General features: G+C 48.1%; 1 protein-coding gene across 50 annotated transcripts in view; it reads left to right on the top strand.

Moving 5' to 3' along the window:
• Positions 1-27640, top strand: part of LOC142912498 (uncharacterized) — a 147124-nt gene that overhangs the window by 5527 nt on the left and 113957 nt on the right. For 19 of the 50 annotated variants that reach the window (XM_076060663.1, XM_076060661.1, XM_076060702.1 and 16 more), the window contains exons 4-16: positions 331-525; positions 7936-7968; positions 9050-9091; positions 10519-10560; positions 11997-12038; positions 13502-13543; positions 13635-13796; positions 19425-19466; positions 20903-20944; positions 22372-22413; positions 23840-23881; positions 25310-25351; positions 26894-26932. In XM_076060663.1, the coding sequence (XP_075916778.1) occupies positions 331-525; positions 7936-7968; positions 9050-9091; positions 10519-10560; positions 11997-12038; positions 13502-13543; positions 13635-13796; positions 19425-19466; positions 20903-20944; positions 22372-22413; positions 23840-23881; positions 25310-25351; positions 26894-26932 (807 nt within the window). The remainder of the gene's footprint in view (positions 1-330; positions 526-7935; positions 7969-9049; positions 9092-10518; positions 10561-11996; positions 12039-13501; positions 13544-13634; positions 13797-19424; positions 19467-20902; positions 20945-22371; positions 22414-23839; positions 23882-25309; positions 25352-26893; positions 26933-27640) is intronic. The other 31 variants (XM_076060717.1, XM_076060726.1, XM_076060727.1 and 28 more) reach the window with 28 other exon arrangements.

Raw genomic sequence — 27640 nt, 5'->3', positions numbered from 1 at the left:
AAAGAGTATCATCATCATCGCGTGGAAATTTATACTGGTAGGAACGAAGTTGTAAACTGAGTGTACCAGCCTGCAATAGATTAATGTGTCCGTCCGTCCATCCTCTTTCAATACTTTAACGAAGTGAAATCTCGTGCTGTTGGGTGTAAAATCAGCAATAATCTCTCTGTGTGTGTGGCGTTTGAATGTGCTCGCTGCATTGCGTGTGATGTTAATCCTCTTCATAATTTAACCGTTTATTTATTTACGTGATATATTTTTTTTCATAATTTAACCGTTTATTTATTACGTGATATATATTTTTATAAAAGTGCAAAATAAAACACGCAGGTACACATCCCTCGTGTCCTGGCGGGCCCCGGGCCCAAGGGCAAGCGCAGGGCCTGCCTTGCCTGATTTCGCTGCCGGACAAAAGCCCTCGTCGTCCCGGCGCTCCCCGGGCCCGCGCCAGGGCTTGCCTTGCCTGATTTCGCTGCCGGAGAACTCGCGCGCCTTGCCGCGCGACGGAGTCTGGGTGAGACCGTGGTAGGTCCAATACGGTTACATGGCCGATGTGATTTGTTTGTGAGCTAATTAAATCCACGCGTCTTCGTCATTCTGCCGCTTAAGTTTTATTGTACCCCGTCTCTCAATGCAATCGTAAGCGCGCGTTGATTTAAATTGTTAAGGTTGACGCTTCTCGAACGTATGACACACACTGCCGTGTACTGTATTATTTTACATTGATATTACAATACGTAGCGTGGACACAATACATGTTCTTGCTACGGTATTACTATTTTTTTTTAACTATGTTAAGTTTACCAGGTGTAAGGCCCTCCCCAACTGAGCTGCTTTGTAGCTTTTTTTGAGAAGGCGACCTGATCATCACAGATGATAGCTCGACCAAAGAGTATCATCATCATCGTGTGGAAATTTATAGCAGCAGTCAAATACTCTATAGCAGGGGCTGGTGGAATGCACAATTATTGCATACCGTAATCATAACAATATTAACTTGACCGGGCATGGTCGAGTTATAACTATAAAACTACCGTAAAAACTTTAGATTTAAAGCTTTCGTCACTGCAGGGATTCATATTCTTGGTTCTTTCGGTAAAGTCACGTAGGTAGAAAAATATATATCACGACGTTTCGATCGCAACACAAGTAACCGTCTTCAGGTGAATAAGTAATATTAAAAAAAATGTTTACACGCCTTTAAGAAACGTACAAGTAATGAAAGAACTCCACGACTCCAGGAAGTGGCCCGAAGCTTGCCACGACGTAAGCGACCGTGGTCCATTACAGCCAACGTCAGTTGACAGTGGACAATTAGACCCAAGCCGAAACATAACATATATATAAAAAAAAAGAATGTTTAAAAATATATATTTCTTTTTTTATGATAGAATATAGTTATTGTCATCAGTATGCCATAAGTATACCAAGTTTGCAGTCGATACCATATTGGGAAGTGGGTTAAAATTGAGTTACAAGATTTGAGGATACGATAACGACAACAGACAGTGAGCTAAATAAAAGCTTGTAAAAAGAGGGGGAATCTTTTATTCTTTGGTTTTTTCGGTAAAGTCACGTAAAAATAATAAAATAACACAATAGTGTACGTCGTTTCGATTGCAACACAAGCAATCAGCATCAGGTACAGAAGAGCTAAATTTACGAGAGGAGACACATAACCGCAGATATATATACAGACACAGATACAACAGGGGATACAGAGAGAGAGAAACGTGGGAGCACACTAAATCAAACAGGTTTTAGCAAGATTTGGAAACCATATAACGCAACACAGACGGTCAAAACACAATTAACGCAAGGTCAGGTTGATTATTACGTTATACTGGTAGGAACGAAGTTGTAAACTGAGTGTACCAGCCTGCAATAGATTAATGTGTCCGTCCGTCCGTCCGTCCCCTTTCAATACTTTATGTGTCCGGCCGTCCGTCCCCTTTCAATACTTTAGAAGTCAAATCTCGTGCTGTTGGGTGTAAAAAAATTCCAATGTTCCTACCAGCCCACCCTGCAAGGACCTGTTTTTTAAAGAATACATTCACCACCCGTGGGTCCTCACTTGTGAGCACACAGTGATAATATCACCATCCCCTATTTAAGAGCAATAACAAAAATATTTTCACATTTATGGCAAATTTACTTCAGTCTTCAGAGTGGTTCTTCAGATCTCCAGGTCTTCAGGTCTTCAGGTGGACGATGACTGCCGGACCCGTTTAGGGGTCCGGCTTTTATACCCGTTTCAGGGTCTCTGCGCCCCTAGCCACACCTTCTCGAACTCTCTAGGGGGCCCTGGGATATAGGGCAGCCCCCCTCTTGGGATCTGGGGTTCCTGTGACCCAACGGCCAAACTAATCCCACCGATCCTGTCTACCACCCTACTGCAGGTAAGAATCAATGGTGATAACCATACCGCCAAACAATGTCACTACACATGCAATGGATGGATTTGGTTCACTGTTCAACCACACAAACATACATAAAAAAACGAGTCTTATTGATTAAAAACCAGAGCACCAGTCATCAAACAGGCAAATGCCACTTGGTCCAAAGAGTACCTGATACAGTTATACAAATAAAAAAACAAAAGGAAATTAATCAATGGCTTAATTAAAAATGTAGTTCAGTATATCATCACCCAGTGCGCAATGTGATGTTAATGATAAGGCACAACACAACAACGGCAATCAACTGTCAGTTTGTAGCAGGCGGTCTTTCACGCTAGCGTTGAGATGGTGACACGGCAGGCGCATAGGAATAATCTGTGCTGGTGAATGTCAAGTCGTCAGCACAGACAACAGCATCATAGGTGATGACACAGCAGCTGTTGACGTGCCAGGTGTTATTAGGTCTTGTCAACGTGTACAGCGGTGATGTTATACGTCTTTCTTGAATGTCCGACTTTTAGGCATGTCTTGACCATGATAATTATTCACAGGTTTGTTTAACACTTAGGATTTTGCAACCAATAACACATAGGCTTTCGCGACCAATCTGAGTACGATGAATAATTCCCAAAGATGTGGATACAGCTCAAGTCCCACAGGTGGGGGGGGGGGGGGGAGTGGGAGAGAGTGGAATTGGACAAAAGTACTCCAAGATTGGAAAGCTGCATCTCAAATTTCCTAGTGATGTGCAAGGTTGGGAGTAAAAGACTGGTGATGTGGATATGAATATAAACTGTTAAGGCAGCTAGGGTTTAACTTAGTTAACAACATCTTTCCAATGATAGCTCAATTTGAATCACTGGTTCGACTTCCCTAATCGAACCAACCAAACGTCCCTCCCTAAAACCCTCGGCTGCAATGTTAAGTAGGATAGCTTTAGTGAGCCTGCCAAGGTGCCACCTCGGCCGGTTGGACAATCTAGGCGAGGCCAAAGGCTCTGCACAGGACTAGGCCTCACCACGTAATTCTGTCAGGTGAGTACTTTGTGCTATACAGTCGATAAATACTGCTATAGAGTCAGCATGTACTACTGTAGTGATAGCAGGTACCATTACAGTCAGTATGCACTGCTGTAATCATAGCAAGTACCACCACAGTCAGCACGCACTGCTGTAAGATTTTTAAGAGTAGTTTTGAAATATTTTTAAGACCCGGGCACTGCCAGGTACTTCCCGCTCGTTTTAATATAAATGTTAAGGATTGTCATTAATGTTGTTTACCACAGGACATGACATGACTCGTACTACAGGTACCTGGCACTGGATTATATTGTATATTAATATTACAACACTTTTAGAGCTATCCTACTTAACATTCTGTGGACACCCATGATATTCGGGATATTATAAACATATACATTTTTATACCGTGAAATTCCTTTAATATTTTGAACCTTTGTTGACGTGACACATTTTTTTGCGTAAATAATTTAGGTTGACTACGCCACAATTTACAGTATTTTTGCGGTAAATAAAATAGTTTACATCAAATTCTCAAAAATACTGAGAAATTAATGATTTTTCATATTCCCTCTGTACGCACACGACTTTAAATAATGACAGTTATTTTATTTGTTTTTTTCCTCGAATTTGGCGCCACATTTTACTTGGCGCCCTAGGCGACTGCCTAGTTCGCCTATATGGACGGGCCACCCCTACGTCTTCTCTGGGCCACGGATCCCCAGCCCCTCTCTTTGCCTCTCTCCCCATCTCTTCTGCCAATCTCGCCTCTCATGTAGCCCACTGATATACTCATTGTGTGAATGGGCCAGTGTGTAAGAAATAATATTTTGTTTCTTGTTGGATGTATGTTCTTTTTCTTGTGAGACAATCGAAACCCTACAAATTTTACAAGACCTCCATAGCTTGGGCTTCACTATCCTTTTTCAGAGGTTGTTTAGCCTTGAGTCTCGTGCCTGGTGTAGCCCACAGCTCGTCAGGAGAATGCAGTGTTCTGGAGTAAGGGAGTCTCCGGTACACTATAAGCCAACCTCCAGACCTCGTTACATAGTTCTCAAGTGAAATTAGACACCTAAGTGTGATGCCAAGTTTTCTTAAAAGAACATGTATACCCTCAAAACAACCATGAATTAATACATTACAATTGTAATCATAATTGTGGTTACTATGAAAAGACGTACTTTTATTGAGACAATTAGTATGTAATCCATAATAGAGGTCTTTTGGGTTAGATCGCGTAAGTATAAACGTGTCATAAACCTCCGGCACCTGACAGCCAATAAGTAAGGGATTTGTCACGTAAAAAAAATGCCAAATAGTTACTACAGCCCACCGGTGTGTTGGAGAGTAAATCCACAACATTTACAATTTGAGTACGACGTTTCCCTGGTAATTACATCCAGCATCATCGGGCAATTTGCCAGAATAGTGAAGCAATCCACCTGCTTCCGGTCTTAAATATGTAGTGACATACTAGACGTCAGTCGAGTCTCAGATTCAGGAGGAACAATGTAGATCCCGTCATGGTCGTGGAACAATGGAGCAGTTCTTGTTCTGGTGAGGGTTGCAGCGGCAGCATGTTGAGTAGGGCGGTCCAGATCTCCCTTTCGCTGGTGACAGACTAGCTCTTGCTAGGGAATTCCCAATTGTTCCTAGGCGAGCCGAGCGACGAAGTCCCGCCAGCGTGTCCTGGGCCGACCCCTGGCTCTTCGCCCAGTGGGACGTGCCCAGTAAAGTTACAGGGCGAGTCTACCGGGAAGCATCCTTACCAGGTGCCCAAACCACCTCAACTGGCTCCTCTCAATCCCGAGGAGCAGCGGCTGGGCTCTGACGCTCTCTCGGATTACCGAGCTCCTAACCCCATCATGGATAGTGAGCCTAGCAACCACGCGGAGAAACGTCGTTTCCGCCCCTTGTACCTGCGATCTCATCCTTTTGTTCATTACCGAACGCTCATAACCATAGTTGAGGGTGGGAATGTAGATCGACCTGTAAACCACAAGCTTTGTTCGAATACTTGACTACCACAGAACGGTACAGTGCCCGCAACACTGCCGACGTACCAATCCACTGGCCGATCTCTCGCTCCCACTTACCAGCATCTCCAATGGCAGCTGTTCCTCATCTGGAGAGAACAATCCACCATCTCCCGGGAGTGAACCATGACCTCAGATTTGAAGTTGCTGATCCTTATCCCAGCTGGTTCACACTCGGCATCAAACTGTTCAAGTGCATGCTGGAGATCACATACTGACAAGGCAAAGAGAACGTAATCTGCAAAAATCAGCGAATACCACCTCCATGCCCCCATACTGGATACTCTCCATACCTCGGTTGCGCCTTGATATCCTGTCCATTAATATAACAAACCATTGGTAGACTGGAGAAGCATACTCCCATGGCCTCTCAAATATTTGTGAGAGGGAAAAGAGCTGGTCCATTGTTCCACGACCATGACGTAATCTACATTGTTGCTCCTGAATGTGAGCCTTGATCACTGGGTGGAGCCTCCTCTCCAGCACTCTGACATGAGCTTTTTACCTGGGATGCCTTCCATGCAAAATTGAAGAGGCGTGTTAACCACGACACTCCTACACTGTCCAGCCCTTTCAACAACTCTGGGCAAATCTCGTCCACTCCAGCAGCTTTGCCTCTACCAAAGCCCTTGACAGTTGCAGCAAATTCAGCAGCCGTGAGGGATCCTACCCACCCAGCTGTTTCCAGGGCTGCCTCCGGAGAGGAGGGCATGTCCACCGGGTCGAGGAGCTCCTAAAAGTGTTCCTTCCACCTCTCGACTATCTCCTTAGTTGAGGTTAATGTTACGCCACCCTTACTGAAAACTGCCTGGGCCACATCTCGTTGACTCCTCCTAAGGCATCGGATGGTTTGCCAGAACATCTTTGAGGCTAGCTGGTAGTCGCTCTTTATGGTTTCTCCAAACTCTTCCCACACCTGGGCTTTCGCTTCAGTGACTGCTGCAGCTGCCGCCCTCTTTGCAAGCCGGCACCTCTCAATCGAGTCGGGAGAGCATAGCTCAAAAAGCCTCCTTCAACTGGACAGTTTCCCTCACCACTGGTGTCCACCTATGGGTCATAGGGTTGCCACCATGACAGACACCAACTGCCTTTAGGCCACAACTTTTGCAGTTCCATCCACAATCGAGGTCCTGAACATTGTCCACTCAGACTCAATGTCCCCGACCTCCCTGGGAGTGCAGGAGAAGTTTTCCCAGAGGTGGAAATTGAAATCTTTCTGGACTGGATCTTCCACCAGACATTCCCCGAAAACCTGTACTGTTCATTTCAGCCTTTCATGTCTATCTGGTCGGTGCCCCAAGCTGTCAAAGAGGATGATTGATGGGCCAACAGGCGCCGGCCTGGCGGGAGCTTAAAGAGACGCACGAGAGGAGTTGGAAAATTAGCAGGGGGGATATAAGGGTGCGTGTGTGAGGGGGAGGTGTTGCCGGGAACCGTATCTCGCCGCTGCCGCTCCAGCCGAACAGGACCTCAACCCTCACGCCATCGCCGGGCGGGTGTTGGCTGAGGGTCTGAGGGAGCGTAGGAGAGGGCAGCGGTGGAGATGCGAAGTTGCTGTGTGCGGAGTAGCTGAGTGCGGAGACGCTGTGTGCGGAGTAGCTGTGTGAATATTGTCATTATTTTTAAGGACTTTTCCTATCGCCGTGTATGGTCGCTCTACTCTGAGAAATTAGCCGTAACCATTGAGGGTTAATTGTATGGATCAATCAGGAGGACATCTCCAGGAGTACTGTGTTGACAATTCCGAGCATAAGTGTGTTCGCATATTAGAGTGTTTTTAGATATTAAAATTAACACAGAATAGTCTGAGTGGTTCTTTCCTAATTTTACGCGTAATAATCTTAATTAGAGAACTATATCCTGTGGTGAAATCTGAATTGTGAGACCTGACATAAACACACTAAAGCATAATCAGTACAAGTTAAAAGCTAGAATCATTGTATTATCACGATTGATAAAACAACCCTGGACAACGAAGCCGAGCCTAATTAGCATAATTACATACACTTGCGTAACTTCATACAATTACACCTTCATTGTATTATCACGTTTGATAATACACCTCTAGGCAAGGAAGCAGAGCCTAATTAGTGTAATTCCATACATTTTCATGATTAGCATAATTTAGTAAAATTACACATTTTGCATTTAGCCATTTAATTTTTATTATTTTATCAAGACCTAAAATATACAACAGTACATCCCATGTGTACGCAGATTTTTTATCATTGTGTGCAACCTCCTATTTGTATATGGCTGAGAAATGTCATGAGCGTAGAATATAGAACATGAACTGAAAGTGTGCAACTAATGGAAATATGCATACTTCAGACTGCACTGAGAGACACGTGGAATAGAGAGCACAGTGGTGAACTACATCATTGAAGTGTCTTGGAGCATCGTTTGTGCTGGAGCCTCTCAGAGCGCTCTACACACAGTGTTTCTCAGTGAACGATAATGGTAACAGTTTGTTTTTAACAGGATTTGGTTGTGTCACGAAGATTGTCAAGTGATGTAAGTGACTCACACTGCATCTCATCTCACACATTATAAAGGACACACCAATTGGCAGCTAGCCCTGTGCACAATAAAGTGACTCAGCTCCTGGCCTCCAAGTGGTCACTGTGACCGATTTCTTCGTCCGAAGTGACTCACCGAATCTCATCTCACAGATTATAAAGAACACCCCCAGTGGCAACTGACCCTGTGCACAATGTGTGTACACCCCGTGTGTGTGAGTCTCATTGAGGCGATCCTCTCATCCAATGGGACAAACTTTATCTGAACAGCACCCGGCCGGGTCAGTATCCCCACACCTGCACAGGGCCTCTCACCAGGGGTTACTCCAGAATAGGAGAGAGACCACCCCCAATCGATAAGTTTGGTTCTGGTGCCAATGCTGTGTGTGGAGGTGAGACCGACTATATCTAGTCAGTGCCTTTCTACCTCCTCCTCCAGCTCTGGCTCCTCCCCCCCCCCAGTGGTGTGACATTCCACGTTCCAATTTCCTGTGTCCATCGCCAAGATCCGGTCCATCTGAGACCATCTCTCACCCTGCCATACTGGCATTGAACCCACCCCTCACTCTTCACCCTGCGGATGGTGGGCACATAGTGCACATCTGTGTGTGGTATTACATGTTTGTTTCCTGACTGCATTCATATTCCTTTTGTGAAGGGTTTCTTTGTTACTGCAATATTGATCTGCCTACCGCCATGTCGCCTGTATTGTTAACAAATCTGACGTGGCTTAGTGGTATCCTGCTGCTAATGGAGCACACAAGAATATCTCATCATGCACAGACATGTAGTAACAGAATGATTTTAATCATCGTGTGCTTCCTGCTATTTACATACGGCTGAGAAACGATGTAATGAGCATAGAATTTAGAACATGGACTGAAAGTGTGCAAAGAATCATGGAAATATGCATGCTTGAGACTATGCTGAGAGACAGGTACACATGGAATAGAGAACACACTGGTGAACTACATCATTGAAGTGGCTTGGGGCATCGTTTGTGCCAGAGCCTCTCAGAGTGCTCTACACACTGTGTGTCTTAGTGAATGATAATGGTAACAGTTTGTTTTTAACAGCACGAAGATTTTGGACAAGTTTGACGAAAATTTTCATGAGATGTAAGTGACTCACACCGCATCTCATCTCACACATTATGAAGGACGCCTCCAGTGGCAGCTGACCCTGTGCACAATAAGGTGACTTAGCTCCAGGTGTCCAAGTGGTCACTGTTCTACCATTAGGGGTGATGGTTGCTGTGTGCCATCCCAAGTGAGTTATTACGAGGGATATTTTAGAATTTGGCAAATTTGAACTGACGTGAACACCCAATAACCAGCGGTTTACAATCAACATAATTTGAGGTTTAACACACCCACAGTAATAACCAGGGTGGTCTGCAGAATTTGAAACTCGAATCCCTCACTGAGTGATGAATGCTCTACTGCTGAACCACGTCATTGACCGCATTACCGTGTGTGTGTGTACACCCCGTGTGTGCGTACACGCCATATGTGTATGTACATGCCATATGTGTGTGTACACCCCGTGTGTGTGTGTGTACACCCTGTGTGTGTGTGCAAACACACTGCACTCACCGTCTCCAAGAAGGTCGAATACTCTTAGCTGCTGTTTGGTGCATAAGCACAGACAACAGTAAGAGTTTTCCTTTCTGAGACTCGAAGTCTCATTGAGGCAACCCTCTCATCCAATGGGGCAAACTTTATCTGAACAGCACCCAGCCGGGGACTTGTGAGTATCCCCACACCTGCATGGGGCCTCTCACCAGGGGTTACTCTGGAATAGGAGAGAGACCACCCCCAATCGATAAGTTTGGTTCTGGTGCCAATACTGTGTGTGGAGGTGAGACCGACTATATCTAGTCAGTGCCTTTCTACCTCCTCCTCCAGCTCTGGCTCCTCCCCCCCCCAGTCGCGTGACATTCCACGTTCCAATTTCTTGTGTCCATCGCCAAGATCCAGTCCATCTGAGACCATCTCTCACCCTGCCATACTGGCATTGAACCCACCCCTCACTCTTCACCCTGCGGATGGTGGGCACATAGTGCACATCTGTGTGTGGTATTACATGTTTGTTTCCTGACTGCATTCATATTCCTTTTGTGAAGGGTTTCTTCGTTACTGCAATATTGATCTGCCTACCGCCATGTCGCCTGTATTGTTAACAAATCTGACGTGGCTTAGTGGTATCCTGCTGCTAATGGAGCACGCAAGAATATCTCATCATGCACAGACATGTAGTAACAGAATGATTTTAATCATCGTGTGCTACCTGCTATTTACATACGGCTGAGAAACGATGTAATGAGCATAGAATTTAGAACATGGACTGAAAGTGTGCAAAGAATCATAGAAATATGCATGCTTGAGACTATGCTGAGAGACAGGTACACATGGAATAGAGAACACACCGGTGAACTACATCATTGAAGTGGTTTGGGGCATCGTTTGTGCCAGAGCCTCTCAGAGTGCTCTACACACTGTGTGTGTCTTAGTGAATGATAATGGTAACAGTTTGTCTTTAACAGCACGAAGATTTCGGACAAGTTTGACGAAAATTTTCATGAGATGTAAGTGACTCACACCGCATCTCATCTCACACATTATGAAGGACGCCTCCAGTGGCAGCTGACCCTGTCCACAATAAGGTGACTTAGCTCCAGGTGTCCAAGTGGTCACTGTTCTACCATTAGGGGTGATGGTTGCTGTGTGTCATCCCAAGTGAGTTATTCCGAGGGATATTTTAGAATTTGGCAAATTTGAACTGACGTGAACACCCAATAACCAGCGGTTTACAATAAACATAATTTGAGGTTTAACACATCCACAGTAAAATCCAGGGCGGCCTGCAGAATTTGAAACGCGAATCCCTCACTTAGTGATGAATGCTCTACTGCTAAACCACGTCATTGACCGCATTACCGTATGTGTGTGTGTACATCCCGTGTGTGCGTACACGCCATATGTGTATGTACATGCCATATGTGTGTGTACACCCCATGTGTGTGTGTGTACACCCCGTGTGTGTGTGCAAACACACTGCACTCACCGTCTCCAAGAAGGCCGAATACTCTTAGCTGCTGTTTGGTGCATAAGCACAGACAACAGTAAGAGTTTTCCTTTCTGAGACTCGAAGTCTCATTGAGGCAACCCTCTCATCCAATGGGGCAAACTTTATCTGAACAGCACCCAGCCGGGGACTTGTGAGTGTCCCCACACCTGCATGGGGCCTCTCACCAGGGGTTACTCTGGAATAGGAGAGAGACCACCCCCAATCGATAAGTTTGGTTCTGGTGCCAATGCTGTGTGTGGAGGTGAGACCGACTATATCTAGTCAGTGCCTTTCTACCTCCTCCTCCAGCTCTGGCTCCTCCCCCCCCCCCCCCCCAGTGGCGTGACATTCCACGTTCCAATTTCTTGTGTCCATCGCCAAGATCCTGTCCATCTGAGACCATCTCTCACCCTGCCATACTGGCATTGAACCCGCCCCTCACTCTTCAACCTGCGGATGGTGGGCACATAGTGCACATCTGTGTGTGGTATTACATGTTTGTTTCCTGACTGCATTCAGATTCCTTTTGTGAAGGGTTTCTTCGTTACTGCAATATTGATCTGCCTACCGCCATGTCGCCTGTATTGTTAACAAATCTGACGTGGCTTAGTGGTTTCCTGCTGCTAATGGAGCACACAAAAATATCTCATCATGCAGAGACATGTAGTAACAGAATGATTTTAATCATCGTGTGCTTCCTGCTATTTACATACGGCTGAGAAACGATGTAATGAGCATAGAATTTAGAACATGGACTGAAAGTGTGCAAAGAATCATGGAAATATGCATGCTTGAGACTATGCTGAGAGACAGGTACACATGGAATAGAAAACACACTGGTGAACTACATCATTGAAGTGGCTTGGGGCATCGTTTGTGCCAGAGCCTCTCAGAGTGCTCTACACACTGTGTGTCTCTTAGTGAATGATAATGGTAACAGTTTGTTTTTAACAGCACGAAGATTTCGGACAAGTTTGACGAATATTTTCATGAGATGTAAGTGACTCACACCGCATCTCATCTCACACATCATGAAGGACGCCTCCAGTGGCAGCTGACCCTGTGCACAATAAGGTGACTTAGCTCCAGGTGTCCAAGTGGTCACTGTTCTACCATTAGGGGTGATGGTTGCTGTGTGCCATCCCAAGTGAGTTATTCCGAGGGATATTTTCGAATTTGGCAAATTTGAACTGACGTGAACACCCAATAACCAGCGGTTTACAATCAACATAATTTGAGGTTTAACACATCCACAGTAATAACCAGGGCGGCCTGCAGAATTTGAAACGCGAATCCCTCACTAAGTGATGAATGCTCTACTGCTAAACCACGTCATTGACCGCATTACCGTGTGTGTGTGTACACCCCGTGTGTGTGTGCAAACACACTGCACTCACCGTCTCCAAGAAGGCCGAATACTCTTAGCTGCTGTTTGGTGCATAAGCACAGACAACAGTAAGAGTTTTCCTTTCTGAGACTCGAAGTTTCATTGAAGCGACCCTCTCATTCAATGGAACAAACTTTATCTGAACAGAACAGCACCCAGCCTGGGACTTGTAATTATCCCCACACCTGCATGGGGTCTCTCACCAGGGGTTACTCCTGGAATAAGAAAGAGACCACCCACAATCGATAAGTTTGGTTCTGGTGCCAATGCTGTGTGTGGAGTTGAGACCGACTATATCTAGTCAGTGCCTTTCTACCTCCTCCTCCAGCTCTGCCTCCTCCCCCCCCCCCCAGTGGCGTGAGATTCCACGTTCCAATTGCTTGTGTCCATCGCCAAGGTGCGGTCAATGTGAAACCTTCTCTCTCCCTGCCATACTGGCAACGATCCCACCCCTCACTCTTCAACCTGCGGATGGTGGGCCCACAGTGCACATCTGTGTGTGGTATTACATGTTTGTTTCCTGCTTGCATTCATATTCCTGTTGCGAAGGGTTTCCTCGTTACTGCAAAATTGATCTGCCAACCGCCATGTCGCCTGTATTGTTAACAAATCTGACCATGTTCTTAGCTCTTTCGGTAAAGTCACGTTGAATGGAAACAATAAAATAATAAAATATATAAGCAGTCATATATAGGCAGTCACGAAAGCTTTAAATAAAAAAAATCTGACATGGCTTAGTAATATCCTGCTGCTCATGGAGCACACAAGAATGTCTCATCATGCGCGGACATGTAGTAACAGAATGTTTTTTAATCATCGTGTGCTGCCTGCTATTTACATACGGCTGAGAAACAATGTCATGAGTGTAGAATTTAGAACATGAACTGAAAGTGTGCAATGAATCATGGAAATATGCATGCTTGAGACTACGCTGAGAGACAGAGTTACACGTGGAATAGAGAACACACTGGTGAACTACATCATTGAAGTGGCTTGGAGCATCGTTTGTGCTGGAGCCTCTACACACTGTGTGTGTCTTAGTGAACGATAATGGTAAGTTTGTTTTTCACAGGTGGGAGATTTTGGACAAGTGTTACGAAAATTTTCATGAGATGTAAGTGACTCACACCAAGGTACAGGTCCAACCACTGGCTCCTCACACCGCACCTCATCTCACACCGCATCTCATCTCACACATTTTGAAGGACCAGGGGAGAGCGTCACCCCTTCCCGAGCGGGGGCCCGCCGTCTGCTATAACTGTGGAAAGCTGGGCCACGTCTCCGTGGGGTGCCGAATGCCTCGACTTTGGCCAAGTTTACCCCAGCCATGGGCCGCCCGGACATCCTCTTCGCCGCTTCCATACCAGGTGAGTCGCGGCACCTCACTCACTCGACCCCCGAATCCACCTCTTTGATCGCGTCGCACTCTTTGGACATCGGGGGTGGGGGGTTCTGATGGTTGTTGGCCTCTCCGACCGAGTCAATGGTCATAGTTGGTCCAGAAGGTTGTCGCCGCGGCTGCGGGATCTTCGGTCATTCCCGGTTTAATTGAGGAGGTCCAGTGTAGGATGCTCGTCGACACGGGCGCGTCGGTGACCATCGTGTCAAAGTTAATCTACGACATTTTACCAGAAAAATCCCGTGGGTTGGCCCCAGTTGATGTGCCCTGTTGTGCTGCTAACGGGGGCTCGCTGGGCATAATCGGGAAAATCACGGTGCAGATTTCCATTGCCGATATTCAATTGTCCGGTCCGATCCTCGTTTTGTCATCCCTTGCGGTCCCCTGTCTGCTCGGGACCGACTTTTGGCAAAGATGCCCGTTAAAATCCTTATTGACAAAGGATGCATCGAACTACCGTCAGGCCACCGGCTGTTATTTTTTCCCTCGTTCTCTCGGGTGTGGGCCGCCAATGCTACCGTACAGGCGCTGGCATCCAGAACAGTGCGAATTCCTCCCTGGGCACAAATTTTTATCCCCTTGCATTTGCGTAAACCCCTTGACCATGCGGCAACTGCAAGGGGGATCGGCTTGGTTCCCTCAAACAGGACCGCTCGGGGATCATCGTTGGCCGCGGCCCTGACCCTGGTGTCCGCCACCCAGGAACCCTTCATCCAGGTCCTTATCACCAGGTCAGAAGTGTCCATCGTCCCGGAGGGCACTGTGCTGGCGCATGCTTCCCGCGACCTGTGTTGTCGGGAGCGTGGGGGCGGACCACGTGCACCGCCACAGGTGCGTCTGGACGAGGCGTGGCTCAATTCGCTGTGCTCAGGGGGCACGGAATTGTCCGAGCCCCAGCGCAACGAGCTGAAGGCACTTTTGCGCGAGTTCACTGACATTTTTATCACGGGGAAGTTCGACATTGGGCGTACCATGCTGTTAAGCCACCACATCGACACGGGCGATGCCGCTCCTATCCAGCAGAACCCGTACCGCCTCAGCCTGGCAGAGAAGGAGCACGTGCGGCTGGCGGTCGACGAGATGCTCGCCGCGGATGTCATCTCACCATCCACCAGCCCGTGGGGTGCCCCCATCGTGCTCGTTAAGAAGCAGGATGGCAGCTTGCGGTTTTGCGTAGATTTTCGTTGAATAAGATATCCGTGGCGGACGCTTATCCCCTCCTGCCGATGCACGATTTCCTAGACGCTTTGGCGGGCGCCCAATATTTCTCCACCTTGGACCTCCTGTCTGAGTTTTGGCAAGTACCACTCGACGAAGCCTCTAAGGCCAAAACTGCCTTCGTGCGCCTCAGGGTCTCTTCCATTTTAACAGACTTCCGAGCGGGCTCCATTCTGCTCCGGCCACGTTCCAGCGCCTGATGAAGCTGGTGCTGGTGGGTCTCCAGTGGGACACTTGCTTAATATAACTCGACGACATGATCGTCTTTAGTCGGACATTCGAGGAACATCTTGTCCGGCTCCACGCCGTCTTCCTGAAAATGCGGGCGGCGAACCTAAAGTTTAAGTTGCAAAAGTGCCACCTGCTCCAAAGGTACGTACGCTACCTGGGGCATATTATTAGCAAATCCTGCATTGCTACGGACCCCGACCAGACGGAATGTGTCCGGAGATGGCCTAGCTCTACCGCGGTGGGTGAGGTCCGCAGTTTTTTTGGCTTTGCGTCGTACTATCGTCGGTTCGTCACAGGGTTTGCCACCATCGCGAAGCCACTTCACGCTCTGACGGCCCAGGGCCAGAAGCTTTGCTGGGGAAAGGAGGAGGCCGCATTTATCGCACTCCGTGACGCACTTGTTAACGCACCCCCCCTCCGCTACCCTGACTTCACCATGCCATTTGTTCTGGACACGGACGCGAGTACACCGGCATTGGCGGAGTCCTGTCCCAGGTGGTAGACGGGGTGGAGTGCGTCGTGGCATACGGCAGCAGGGTTCTGTCGCCAGCCGAACAACGCTATTGCATGACGAGCCGAGAGCTCCTCGCCATCGTGTTTTTAGTCCAGCAATATAGGCCCTATCTGTATGGCAGGCAGTTTTTGGTGCGTTCTGACCACGCAGCGCTTCAGTACCCGTTGCGGGTGGACCAGCCTGCGGGACAACTCTCCCGCTGGCTGGAGATCTTGCAGGAGTATTCCTTCACGGTGTCATGCCGGAAGGGGGCCCAACATTTGAACGCGGACGCCTTGTCACGCCTGCCACCGGTCAAAAGGTGCCCTTGCTTCCAGGGTTCGGGGCGCTGTTGGGCGCCGAACGACTGTGCACCCCAGCCCCTTGTGGCGTTGGCTGAGGTGGCCCCTCCCTCTTCTCCTCCCCCCCCTGACGGCCCCCGATCGCGTCGCTCATGATGCCGTCCTGGGACTGGACCTCGTGGAATAGGGCCGCCTCCAGGTGGAGGACACCTCTCTCCTGAGGTTGCTTCGGCAAGCCGCCGCGGCGGTGGGGGGCAGAGGCCGGGGAGGCGTTGCATCGGTCGTTGTGCGGGACGGCCTGCTGTTGTGTTGGGACGGTGGGTTGTGCCGCTACAACGTTGTCGTGTCCACTGCCCTAAGGGGTAGACTTGTATTGGCGGTGCAGGAGCGCCTGCTGCATTATGGCGTGCACAAGACCCTTGCCACGCTCCGGCTCGATTTTGTGTGGCATGGCTGGGGATGTTGCCGAGTTGTTGAAGGGTTGCGTGCAATGTGCACGACGAAAACACCCAGCCAAACCGTCTTGCCCGCCCCTACAATCCATTCGGGTCTCCTGTATTAACGAACTGGTCGCCCTCGACGTCCTCGGCCCGTTCCCTATCACCCCACCGGGTAACAAATACTTATTTGTCGGCGTCGAAAACTTCACGCATTGGCCTATGGCCTGGCCGCTTCCGAATCAGTCGGCAGCGGCCATTGCCGAGGCATTCCTCCAGGGCTACGTCATGGATAAGGGTGTGCCGGAACGCCTGTTGACTGACCAAAATTAATAAGGCGGGAGGTGTGCGCCTTATTGGGTACTAAGAAAATTTGCACTTCACCATATCACCCTCAGACGGACGGTATGGTGGAGCGCTTGCATAAAACCCTGACCTCGATGCTAAGCCACCAGGTCAGCGAGTCCCAGACTGATTGGGACTCGCAGGTGCCCGGGGTCCTCGTTGCCTACCAGATGGCATCTCACTCATCCACGGGTTACTCGCCCTTCTTTTTAATGTTTCGCAGGGAACACGACCCCCCCCATCTAGGCCCAATTGGGTGTCACGCCTAACATGGCGAAATCTCGCCTTCATGACTCCATGCAGCTTAACCTGCAAAAGCTGTTGGAAGCGCGGGAGGCTTCTTGGGTCAATTCGTATTCACGCAAATTGGCCAACGAGCGTCTGCGGGGTCTCCACTCTTCGACGCAAGCATAGGTGGTGGACGACCGGGCCTGGCTGTACTGCCCACAAGTGCCTGTGGGGATGTCAGCTAAGTTGCTTAAGCCGTGGCAGGGTCCGGTGGAGGTCGTTCGTGTTGTCCGACCGCACCGTGTGCAAATCCGCTTGCGCCGACGGACCTAGTTTGTCCACCCGTCGCTCCTCAAGCCCTTCGTCGCTCCATGTCATCCCATTCCATCTGCACAACGTGGAGGTCGAGTGAGTGACGTGTCGGATGAGCCGGAAGGTGTGCCCATGGAGCGCGTCCCTCAGCAATGCCATGTGTTGCTGCCTTCAGGTGTCGCGCGACTAGTTGACCCCGGGTTGCCCTCGTCCCCGGTTCCTCGGCCTCCGCACATTGTTGACCCGGCTGACCGACAGGCTGATCCCTGAGTGGCTCCGGGCTCACCGGGACACTCGCGGCATCGGCCGGGGGCCTCGGGCGGGGAAGGGCCCGCCGCGTACAATGGGCTGGCCCCAAGGACTCGTTCACGCCGCATTTTGTAACCAGCCTGCGTGCCCCCGCGCGCCGTGTCGGGTGGTCAGGGTTCTGGTTGTTGCGGGGATCCCGTTCGTTTTGTCTTTGCTCTCTCCTCGCATTGCCATTGTTCCCTCAAATCTATGTATATAGTGTATATGTTGTACAAGCGGGCTGCGGTATTTATTGGGGTTCACGTTTTTGTTGAGGCACACGTCGTTTTCCCTCAGGATTGTTTTTCTTGTTACTGTTACGGTTCTGAGGGGGGTTGGCAGCCGGGATGGCTGAGTGCTACGTGGGGGGGGAGGGGGTGATGTAGCGATTGAGTCGCGTACCGCCGGGCGTGGAACTCACCGGGCCCAGGGATACCCCGCTATGTACTGTCAGGGCGGGGTGCATTCAGTACCCGCCCCACGAGGGTGGGGTACGGACTGTGCCTGGGCCCCCAGGGGATAGGGGACCCCATGTCGGGGGCGGAGCGAGGAGGGGAGTGAAAAGCTGATCCCTGAGGGTAGGATTGGCAGTTCGAGTTGGGAAGCAGACTCCGGGCTGAAGCCGGAAGAGGACTCCACAAGGGGACTCGGACTCGAGTAGACGAGTAGGTTGAGTGTGCGGTAGTGCGTGTCAGGTTAGCTGGTTCCGGTGAGTTTCCACCATAGCTATCTGGGTGAAGGGCCCGTTACCCCTTTGTGTTAATGTGTTAGCTGGTGTAAATGTGAATAAATGTGTTGCCTGCTATGCCTGGTTGAGAGTGTTTATACCCACTACACATAAGAACAGACAACAGTAAGAATTTTCCATTCTGAGACTCGAAGTCTCATTGAGGCAAGCCTCTCATCCAATGGGGCAAACTTTATCTGAACAGCACCCAGCCGGGGACTTGTGAGTATCCCCACACCTGCATGGGGCCTCTCACCAGGGGTTACTCTGGAATAGGAGAGAGACCACCCCAATCGATAAGTTTGATTTTGGTGCCAATGCTGTGTGTGGAGTTGAGACCGACTATATCTAGTCAGTGCCTTTCTACCTCCTCCTCCAGCTCTGGCTCCTACCCCCCCCCCCCAGTGGCGTGACATTCCACGTTCCAATTTCTTGTGTCCATCGCCAAGATCCGGTCCATCTGAGACCATCTCTCACCCTGCCATACTGGCATTGAACCCGCCCCTCACTCTTGCGGATGGTGGGCACATAGTGCACATCTGTGTGTGGTATTACATGTTTGTTTCCTGACTGCATTCATTTTCCTTTTGTGAAGGGTTTCTTCGTTACTGCAATATTGATCTGCCTACCGCCATGTTGCCTGTATTGTTAACAAATCTGACGTGGCTTAGTGGAATCCTGCTGCTAATGGAGCACACAAGAATATCTCATCATGCACAGACATGTAGTAACAGAATTATTTTAATCATCGTGTGCTTCCTGCTATTTACATACGGCTGAGAAACGATGTAATGAGCATAGAATTTAGAACATGGACTGAAAGTGTGCAAAGAATCATGGAAATATGCATGCTTGAGACTATGCTGTGAGACAGGTACACATGGAATAGAGAACACACTGGTGAACTACGTCATTGAAGTGGCTTGGGGCATCGTTTGTGCCAGAGCCTCTCAGAGTGCTCTACACACTGTGTGTGTTTTAGTGAATGATAATGGTAACAGTTTGTTTTTAACAGCACGAAGATTTCGGACAAGTTTGACGAAAATTTTCATGAGATGTAAGTGACTCACACCGCATCTCATCTCACACATCATGAAGGACGCCTCCAGTGGCAGCTGACCCTGTGCACAATAAGGTGACTTAGCTCCAGGTGTCCAAGTGGTCACTGTTCTACCATTAGGGGTGATGGTTGCTGTGTGCCATCCCAAGTGAGTTATTCCGAGGGATATTTTCGAATTTGGCAAATTTGAACTGACGTGAACACCCAATAACCAGCGGTTTACAATCAACATAATTTAAGGTTTAACACATCCACAGTAATAACCAGGGCGGCCTGCAGAATTTGAAACGCGAATCCCTCACTAAGTGGTGAATGCTCTACTGCTGAACCACGTCATTGACCGCATTACCGTGTGTGTGTGTACACCCCGTGTGTGCTTACACGCCATATGTGTATGTACACGCCATATGTGTGTGTACACCCCGTGTGTGTGTGTGTGTACACCCCGTGTGTGTGTGCAAACACACTGCACTCACCGTCTCCAAGAAGGCCGAATACTCTTAGCTGCTGTTTTGGTGCATAAGCACAGACAACAGTAAGAGTTTTCCTTTCTGAGACTCGAAGTCTCATTGAGGCAACCCTCTCATTCAATGGAACAAACTTTATCTGAACAGAACAGCACCCAGCCTGGGACTTGTAATTATCCCCACACCTGCATGGGGTCTCTCACCAGGGGTTACTCCTGGAATAAGAACGAGACCACCCACAATCGATAAGTTTGGTTCTGGCACCAATGCTCTGTGTGGACATGAGACCAACGATATCTGGTTATATGCCTTGTTACCTCCTCCACGAGCTCTGGCTCCTTCCCATCCAGTGGCGTGACATTCCACATTTAAATTGTTTGTGTCCATTGCCATGGTCCGGTCTATCTGAGACCATCCCTCTCCCTGCCATACTGGCATCGAACCGGCCCCTCACTCTTCACCCTGCGGATGGTGGGCCCACAGTGCACATCTGTGCGTAGTATTACATGTTTGTTTCCTGACTGCATTCATATTCCTTTTGTGAAGGGTTTCTTCGTTACTGCAATATTGATCTGCCTACCGCCATGTCGTCTGTATTGTTAACAAATCTGACGTGGCTTAGTGGTATCCTGCTGCTAATGGAGCACACAAGAATATCTCATCATGCACAGACATGTAGTAACAGAATGATTTTAATCATCGTGTGCTTCCTGCTATTTACATACGGCTGAGAAACGATGTAATGAGCATAGATTTTAGAACATGGACTGAAAGTGTGCAAAGAATCATGGAAATATGCATGCTTGAGACTATGCTGAGAGACAAATACACATGGAATAGAGAACGCACTGGTGAACTACATCATTGAAGTGGCTTGGGGCATCGTTTGTGCCAGAGCCTCTCAGAGTGCTCTACACACTGTGTGTCTCTTAGTGAATGATAATGGTAACAGTTTGTTTTTAACAGCACGAAGATTTCGGACAAGTTTGACGAAAATTTTCATGAGAGGTAAGTGACTCACACCGCATCTCATCTCACACATTATGAAGGACGCCTCCAGTGGCGGCTGACCCTGTGCACAATAAGGTGACTTAGCTCCTGGTGTCCAAGTGGTCACTGTTCTACCATTAGGGGTGATGGTTGCTGTGTGTCATCTCAAGTGAGTTATTCTGAGGGATATTTTCGAATTTGGCAAATTTGAACTGACGTGAACACCCAATAACCAGCGGTTTACAATCAACATAATTTGAGGTTTAACACACCCACAGTAATAACCAGGGCGGCCTGCAGAATTTGAAACTCGAATCCCTCACTGAGTGATGAATGCTCTACTGCTGAACCACGTCATTGACCGCATTACCGTGTGTGTGTGTACACCCCGTGTGTGCGTACACGCCATATGTGTATGTACATGCCATATGTGTGTGTACACCCCGTGTGTGTGTGTGTACACCCCGTGTGTGTGCAAACACACTGCACTCACCGTCTCCAAGAAGGTCGAATACTCTTAGCTGCTGTTTGGTGCATAAGCACAGACAACAGTAAGAGTTTTCCTTTCTGAGACTCGAAGTCTCATTGAGGCAACCCTCTCATCCAATGGGGCAAACTTTATCTGAACAGCACCCAGCCGGGGACTTGTGAGTATCCCCACACCTGCATGGGGCCTCTCACCAGGGGTTACTCTGGAATAGGAGAGAGACCACCCCCAATCGATAAGTTTGGTTCTGGTGCCAATGCTGTGTGTGGAGGTGAGACCGACTATATCTAGTCAGTGCCTTTCTACCTCCTCCTCCAGCTCTGGCTCCTCCCCCCCCCCCAGTCGCGTGACATTCCACGTTCCAATTTCTTGTGTCCATCGCCAAGATCCAGTCCATCTGAGACCATCTCTCACCCTGCCATACTGGCATTGAACCCGCCCCTCACTCTTCACCCTGCGGATGGTGGGCACATAGTGCACATCTGTGTGTGATATTACATGTTTGTTTCCTGACTGCATTCATATTCCTTTTGTGAAGGGTTTCTTCGTTACTGCAATATTGATCTGCCTACCGCCATGTCGCCTGTATTGTTAACAAATCTGACGTGGCTTAGTGGTATCCTGCTGCTAATGGAGCACGCAAGAATATCTCATCATGCACAGACATGTAGTAACAGAATGATTTTAATCATCGTGTGCTTCCTGCTATTTACATACGGCTGAGAAACGATGTAATGAGCATAGAATTTAGAACATGGACTGAAAGTGTGCAAAGAATCATGGAAATATGCATGCTTGAGACTATGCTGAGAGACAGGTACACATGGAATAGAGAACACACTGGTGAACTACATCATTGAAGTGGTTTGGGGCATCGTTTGTGCCAGAGCCTCTCAAAGTGCTCTACACACTGTGTGTGTCTTAGTGAATGATAATGGTAACAGTTTGTCTTTAACAGCACGAAGATTTTGGACAAGTTTGACGAAAATTTTCATGAAATGTAAGTGACTCACACCGCATCTCATCTCACACATTATGAAGGACGCCTCCAGTGGCAGCTGACCCTGTGCACAATAAGGTGACTTAGCTCCAGGTGTCCAAGTGGTCACTGTTCTACCATTAGGGGTGATGGTTGCTGTGTGTCATCTCAAGTGAGTTATTCTGAGGGATATTTTCGAATTTGGCAAATTTGAACTGACGTGAACACCCAATAACCAGCGTTTTACAATCAACATAATTTGAGGTTTAACACACCCACAGTAATAACCAGGGCGGCCTGCAGAATTTGAAACTCGAATCCCTCACTGAGTGATGAATGCTCTACTGCTGAACCACGTCATTGACCGCATTACCGTGTGTGTGTGTACACCCCGTGTGTGCGTACACGCCATATGTGTATGTACATGCCATATGTGTGTGTACACCCCGTGTGTGTGTGTACACCCCGTGTGTGTGTGCAAACACACTGCACTCACCGTCTCCAAGAAGGTCGAATACTCTTAGCTGCTGTTTGGTGCATAAGCACAGACAACAGTAAGAGTTTTCCTTTCTGAGACTCGAAGTCTCATTGAGGCAACCCTCTCATCCAATGGGGCAAACTTTATCTGAACAGCACCCAGCCGGGGACTTGTGAGTATCCCCACACCTGCATGGGGCCTCTCACCAGGGGTTACTCTGGAATAGGAGAGAGACCACCCCCAATCGATAAGTTTGGTTCTGGTGCCAATGCTGTGTGTGGAGGTGAGACCGACTATATCTAGTCAGTGCCTTTCTACCTCCTCCTCCAGCTCTGGCTCCTCCCCCCCCCCAGTGGCGTGACATTCCACGTTCCAATTTATTGTGTCCATCGCCAAGATCCAGTCCATCTGAGACCATCTCTCACCCTGCCATACTGGCATTGAACCCGCCCCTCACTCTTCACCCTGCGGATGGTGGGCACATAGTGCACATCTGTGTGTGATATTACATGTTTGTTTCCTGACTGCATTCATATTCCTTTTGTGAAGGGTTTCTTCGTTACTGCAATATTGATCTGCCTACCGCCATGTCGCCTGTATTGTTAACAAATCTGACGTGGCTTAGTGGTATCCTGCTGCTAATGGAGCACGCAAGAATATCTCATCATGCACAGACATGTAGTAACAGAATGATTTTAATCATCGTGTGCTTCCTGCTATTTACATACGGCTGAGAAACGATGTAATGAGCATAGAATTTAGAACATGGACTGAAAGTGTGCAAAGAATCATGGAAATATGCATGCTTGAGACTATGCTGAGAGACAGGTACACATGGAATAGAGAACACACTGGTGAACTACATCATTGAAGTGGTTTGGGGCATCGTTTGTGCCAGAGCCTCTCAGAGTGCTCTACACACTGTGTGTGTCTTAGTGAATGATAATGGTAACAGTTTGTCTTTAACAGCACGAAGATTTTGGACAAGTTTGACGAAAATTTTCATGAAATGTAAGTGACTCACACCGCATCTCATCTCACACATTATGAAGGACGCCTCCAGTGGCAGCTGACCCTGTGCACAATAAGGTGACTTAGCTCCAGGTGTCCAAGTGGTCACTGTTCTACCATTAGGGATGATGGTTGCTGTGTGTCATCTCAAGTGAGTTATTCTGAGGGATATTTTTTCGAATTTGGCAAATTTGAACTGACGTGAACACCCAATAACCAGCGTTTTACAATCAACATAATTTGAGGTTTAACACACCCACAGTAATAACCAGGGCGGCCTGCAGAATTTGAAACTCGAATCCCTCACTGAGTGATGAATGCTCTACTGCTGAACCACGTCATTGACCGCATTACCGTGTGTGTGTGTACACCCCGTGTGTGCGTACACGCCATATGTGTATGTACATGCCATATGTGTGTGTACACCCCGTGTGTGTGTGTACACCCCGTGTGTGTGTGCAAACACACTGCACTCACCGTCTCCAAGAAGGTCGAATACTCTTAGCTGCTGTTTGGTGCATAAGCACAGACAACAGTAAGAGTTTTCCTTTCTGAGACTCGAAGTCTCATTGAGGCAACCCTCTCATCCAATGGGGCAAACTTTATCTGAACAGCACCCAGCCGGGGACTTGTGAGTATCCCCACACCTGCATGGGGCCTCTCACCAGGGGTTACTCTGGAATAGGAGAGAGACCACCCCCAATCGATAAGTTTGGTTCTGGTGCCAATGCTGTGTGTGGAGGTGAGACCGACTATATCTAGTCAGTGCCTTTCTACCTCCTCCTCCAGCTCTGGCTCCTCCCCCCCCCCAGTGGCGTGACATTCCACGTTCCAATTTATTGTGTCCATCGCCAAGATCCAGTCCATCTGAGACCATCTCTCACCCTGCCATACTGGCATTGAACCCGCCCCTCACTCTTCACCCTGCGGATGGTGGGCACATAGTGCACATCTGTGTGTGGTATTACATGTTTGTTTCCTGACTGCATTCATATTCCTTTTGTGAAGGGTTTCTTCGTTACTGCAATATTGATCTGCCTACCGCCATGTCGCCTGTATTGTTAACAAATCTGACGTGGCTTAGTGGTATCCTGCTGCTAATGGAGCACACAAGAATATCTCATCATGCACAGACATGTAGTAACAGAATGATTTTAATCATCGTGTGCTTCCTGCTATTTACATACGGCTGAGAAACGATGTAATGAGCATAGAATTTAGAACATGGACTGAAAGTGTGCAAAGAATCATGGAAATATGCATGCTTGAGACTATGCTGAGAGACAGGTACACATGGAATAGAGAACACACTGGTGAACTACGTCATTGAAGTGGCTTAGGGCATCGTTTGTGCCAGAGCCTCTCAGAGTGCTCTACACACTGTGTGTGTCTTAGTGAATGATAATGGTAACAGTTTGTTTTTAACAGCACGAAGATTTCGGACAAGTTTAACGAAAATTTTCCTGAGATGTAAGTGACTCACACCGCATCTCATCTCACACATTATGAAGGACGCCTCCAGTGGCGGCTGACCCTGTGCACAATAAGGTGACTTAGCTCCAGGTGTCCAAGTGGTCACTGTTCTACCATTAGGGGTGATGGTTGCTGTGTGCCATCCCAAGTGAGTTATTCTGAGGGATATTTTTTCGAATTTGGCAAATTTGAACTGACGTGAACACCCAATAACCAGCAGTTTACAATCAACATAATTTGAGGTTTAACACATCCACAGTAATAACCAGGGCGGCCTGCAGAATTTGAAACTCGAATCCCTCACTAAGTGATGAATGCTCTACTGCTGAACCATGTCATTGACCGCATTACCATGTGTGTGTGTACACCCCGTGTGTGCGTACATGCCCTATGTGTATGTACATGCCATATGTGTGTGTACACCCCGTGTGTGTGTGTGTACACCCCGAGTGTGTGTGCAAACACACTGCACTCACCGTCTCCAAGAAGGCCGAATACTCTTAGCTGCTGTTTGGTGCATAAGCACAGACAACAGTAAGAGTTTTCCTTTCTGAGACTCGACGTCTCATTGAGGCGACCCTCTCATTCAATGGAACAAACTTTTTCTGAACAGAACAGCACCCAGCCTGGGACTTGTAATTATCCCCACACCTGCATGGGGTCTGTCACCAGGGGTTACTCCTGGAATAAGAAAGAGACCACCCACAATCGATAAGTTTGGTTCTGGTGCCAATGCTGTGTGTGGAGTTGAGACCGACTATATCTAGTCAGTGCCTTTCTACCTCCTCCTCCAGCTCTGGCTCCCCCCCCCCCCCCAGTGGCGTGAGATTCCACGTTCCAATTGCTTGTGTCCATCGCCAAGGTGCGGTCCATGTGAAACCTTCTCTCTCCCTGCCATACTGGCAACGAACCCACCCCTCACTCTTCAACCTGCGGATGGTGGGCCCACAGTGCACATCTGTGCGTGGTATTACATGTTTGTTTCCTGCTTGCATTCATATTCCTGTTGCGAAGGGTTTCCTCGTTACTGCAAAATTAATCTGCCAACCGCCATGTCGCCTGTATTGTTAACAAATCTGACATGTTCTTAGCTCTTTCGGTAAAGTCACGTTGAAGGGAAACAATAAAATATATAAGCAGTCATATATAGGCAGTCACGAAAGCTTTAAATCAAAAAATCTGACATGGCTTAGTAATATCCTGCTGCTCATGGAGCACACAAGAATGTCTCATCATGCGCGGACATGTAGTAACAGAATGATTTTTAATCATCGTTTGCTGCCTGCTATTTACATACGGCTGAGAAACAATGTCATGAGTGTAGAATTTAGAACATGAACTGAAAGTGTGCAATGAATCATGGAAATATGCATACTTGAGTCTACGCTGAGAGACAGAGGAACACGTGGAATAGATAGCACACTGGTCAACTACATCATTGAAGTGTCTAGGAGCATCGTTTGTGCCGGAGCCTCTCAGACCACTTAACACACGGTATGTGTCTTGTGAACGATAATGTTAACAGTTTGTTTTTAACAGGACGGGGATGCGGATCCGTCACCAATGTTTTCTTCATTTGTAAGTGACTCACCAAATCTCATCTCACATTATAAAGGACACCCCCAGTGACAGATCGCCCTGTGCACAGTGAGGTGATTCAGCTCCTGGCCTCCAAATGGTCACTGTTCTACCATTAGGGGTGATGGTTGCTGTGTGTCATCCCAAGTAAATTATTCTTAGGGATATTTTCGAATATGGCAAATTTGAAATGACGTGAACACCCAATAACCAGTGCTTTATAACCAATATGTAATTTGACGTTTAACACACCCACCGTAATAACCAGGGCGGCCTGCAGAATTTGAAATGTGAATCCCCCACTAAGTGATGAACGCTCTACTGCTGAACCACGTCATTGACCACATTACCGTGTGTGTGTGTACACCCCGTGTGTGCGTACACGCCATATGTGTTTGTACATGCCATATGTGTGTGTACACCCCATGTGTATACACCCCGTGTCTGTGTGTATGTAAACCCCGTGTGTGTGTGTTCGTACACCCCTTGTGTGTGTGTGTGTACACCTCGTGTATGTGTGTATACACCCCGTGTCTGTGTGTGCAAACACACTGCACTCACTGTCTCCAAGAAGGCCGAATACTCTGAACTGTTGTTTGGCACATAAGCACAGACAACAGTAAGAGTTTTCCTTTCTGAGACTCGAAGTCTCATTGAGGCGACCCTCTCATTCAATGGAACAAACTTTATCTGAACAGAACAGCACCC

Source organism: Petromyzon marinus, chromosome 5 (assembly GCF_048934315.1).
Source record: "Petromyzon marinus isolate PM22_M1 ecotype Great Lakes invasive population chromosome 5, UKy_Petmar_22M1.pri1.0, whole genome shotgun sequence".
NCBI classification, from domain to species: domain Eukaryota; kingdom Metazoa; phylum Chordata; class Hyperoartia; order Petromyzontiformes; family Petromyzontidae; genus Petromyzon; species Petromyzon marinus.
This window is presented reverse-complemented; position numbering and strand designations above follow the sequence as displayed.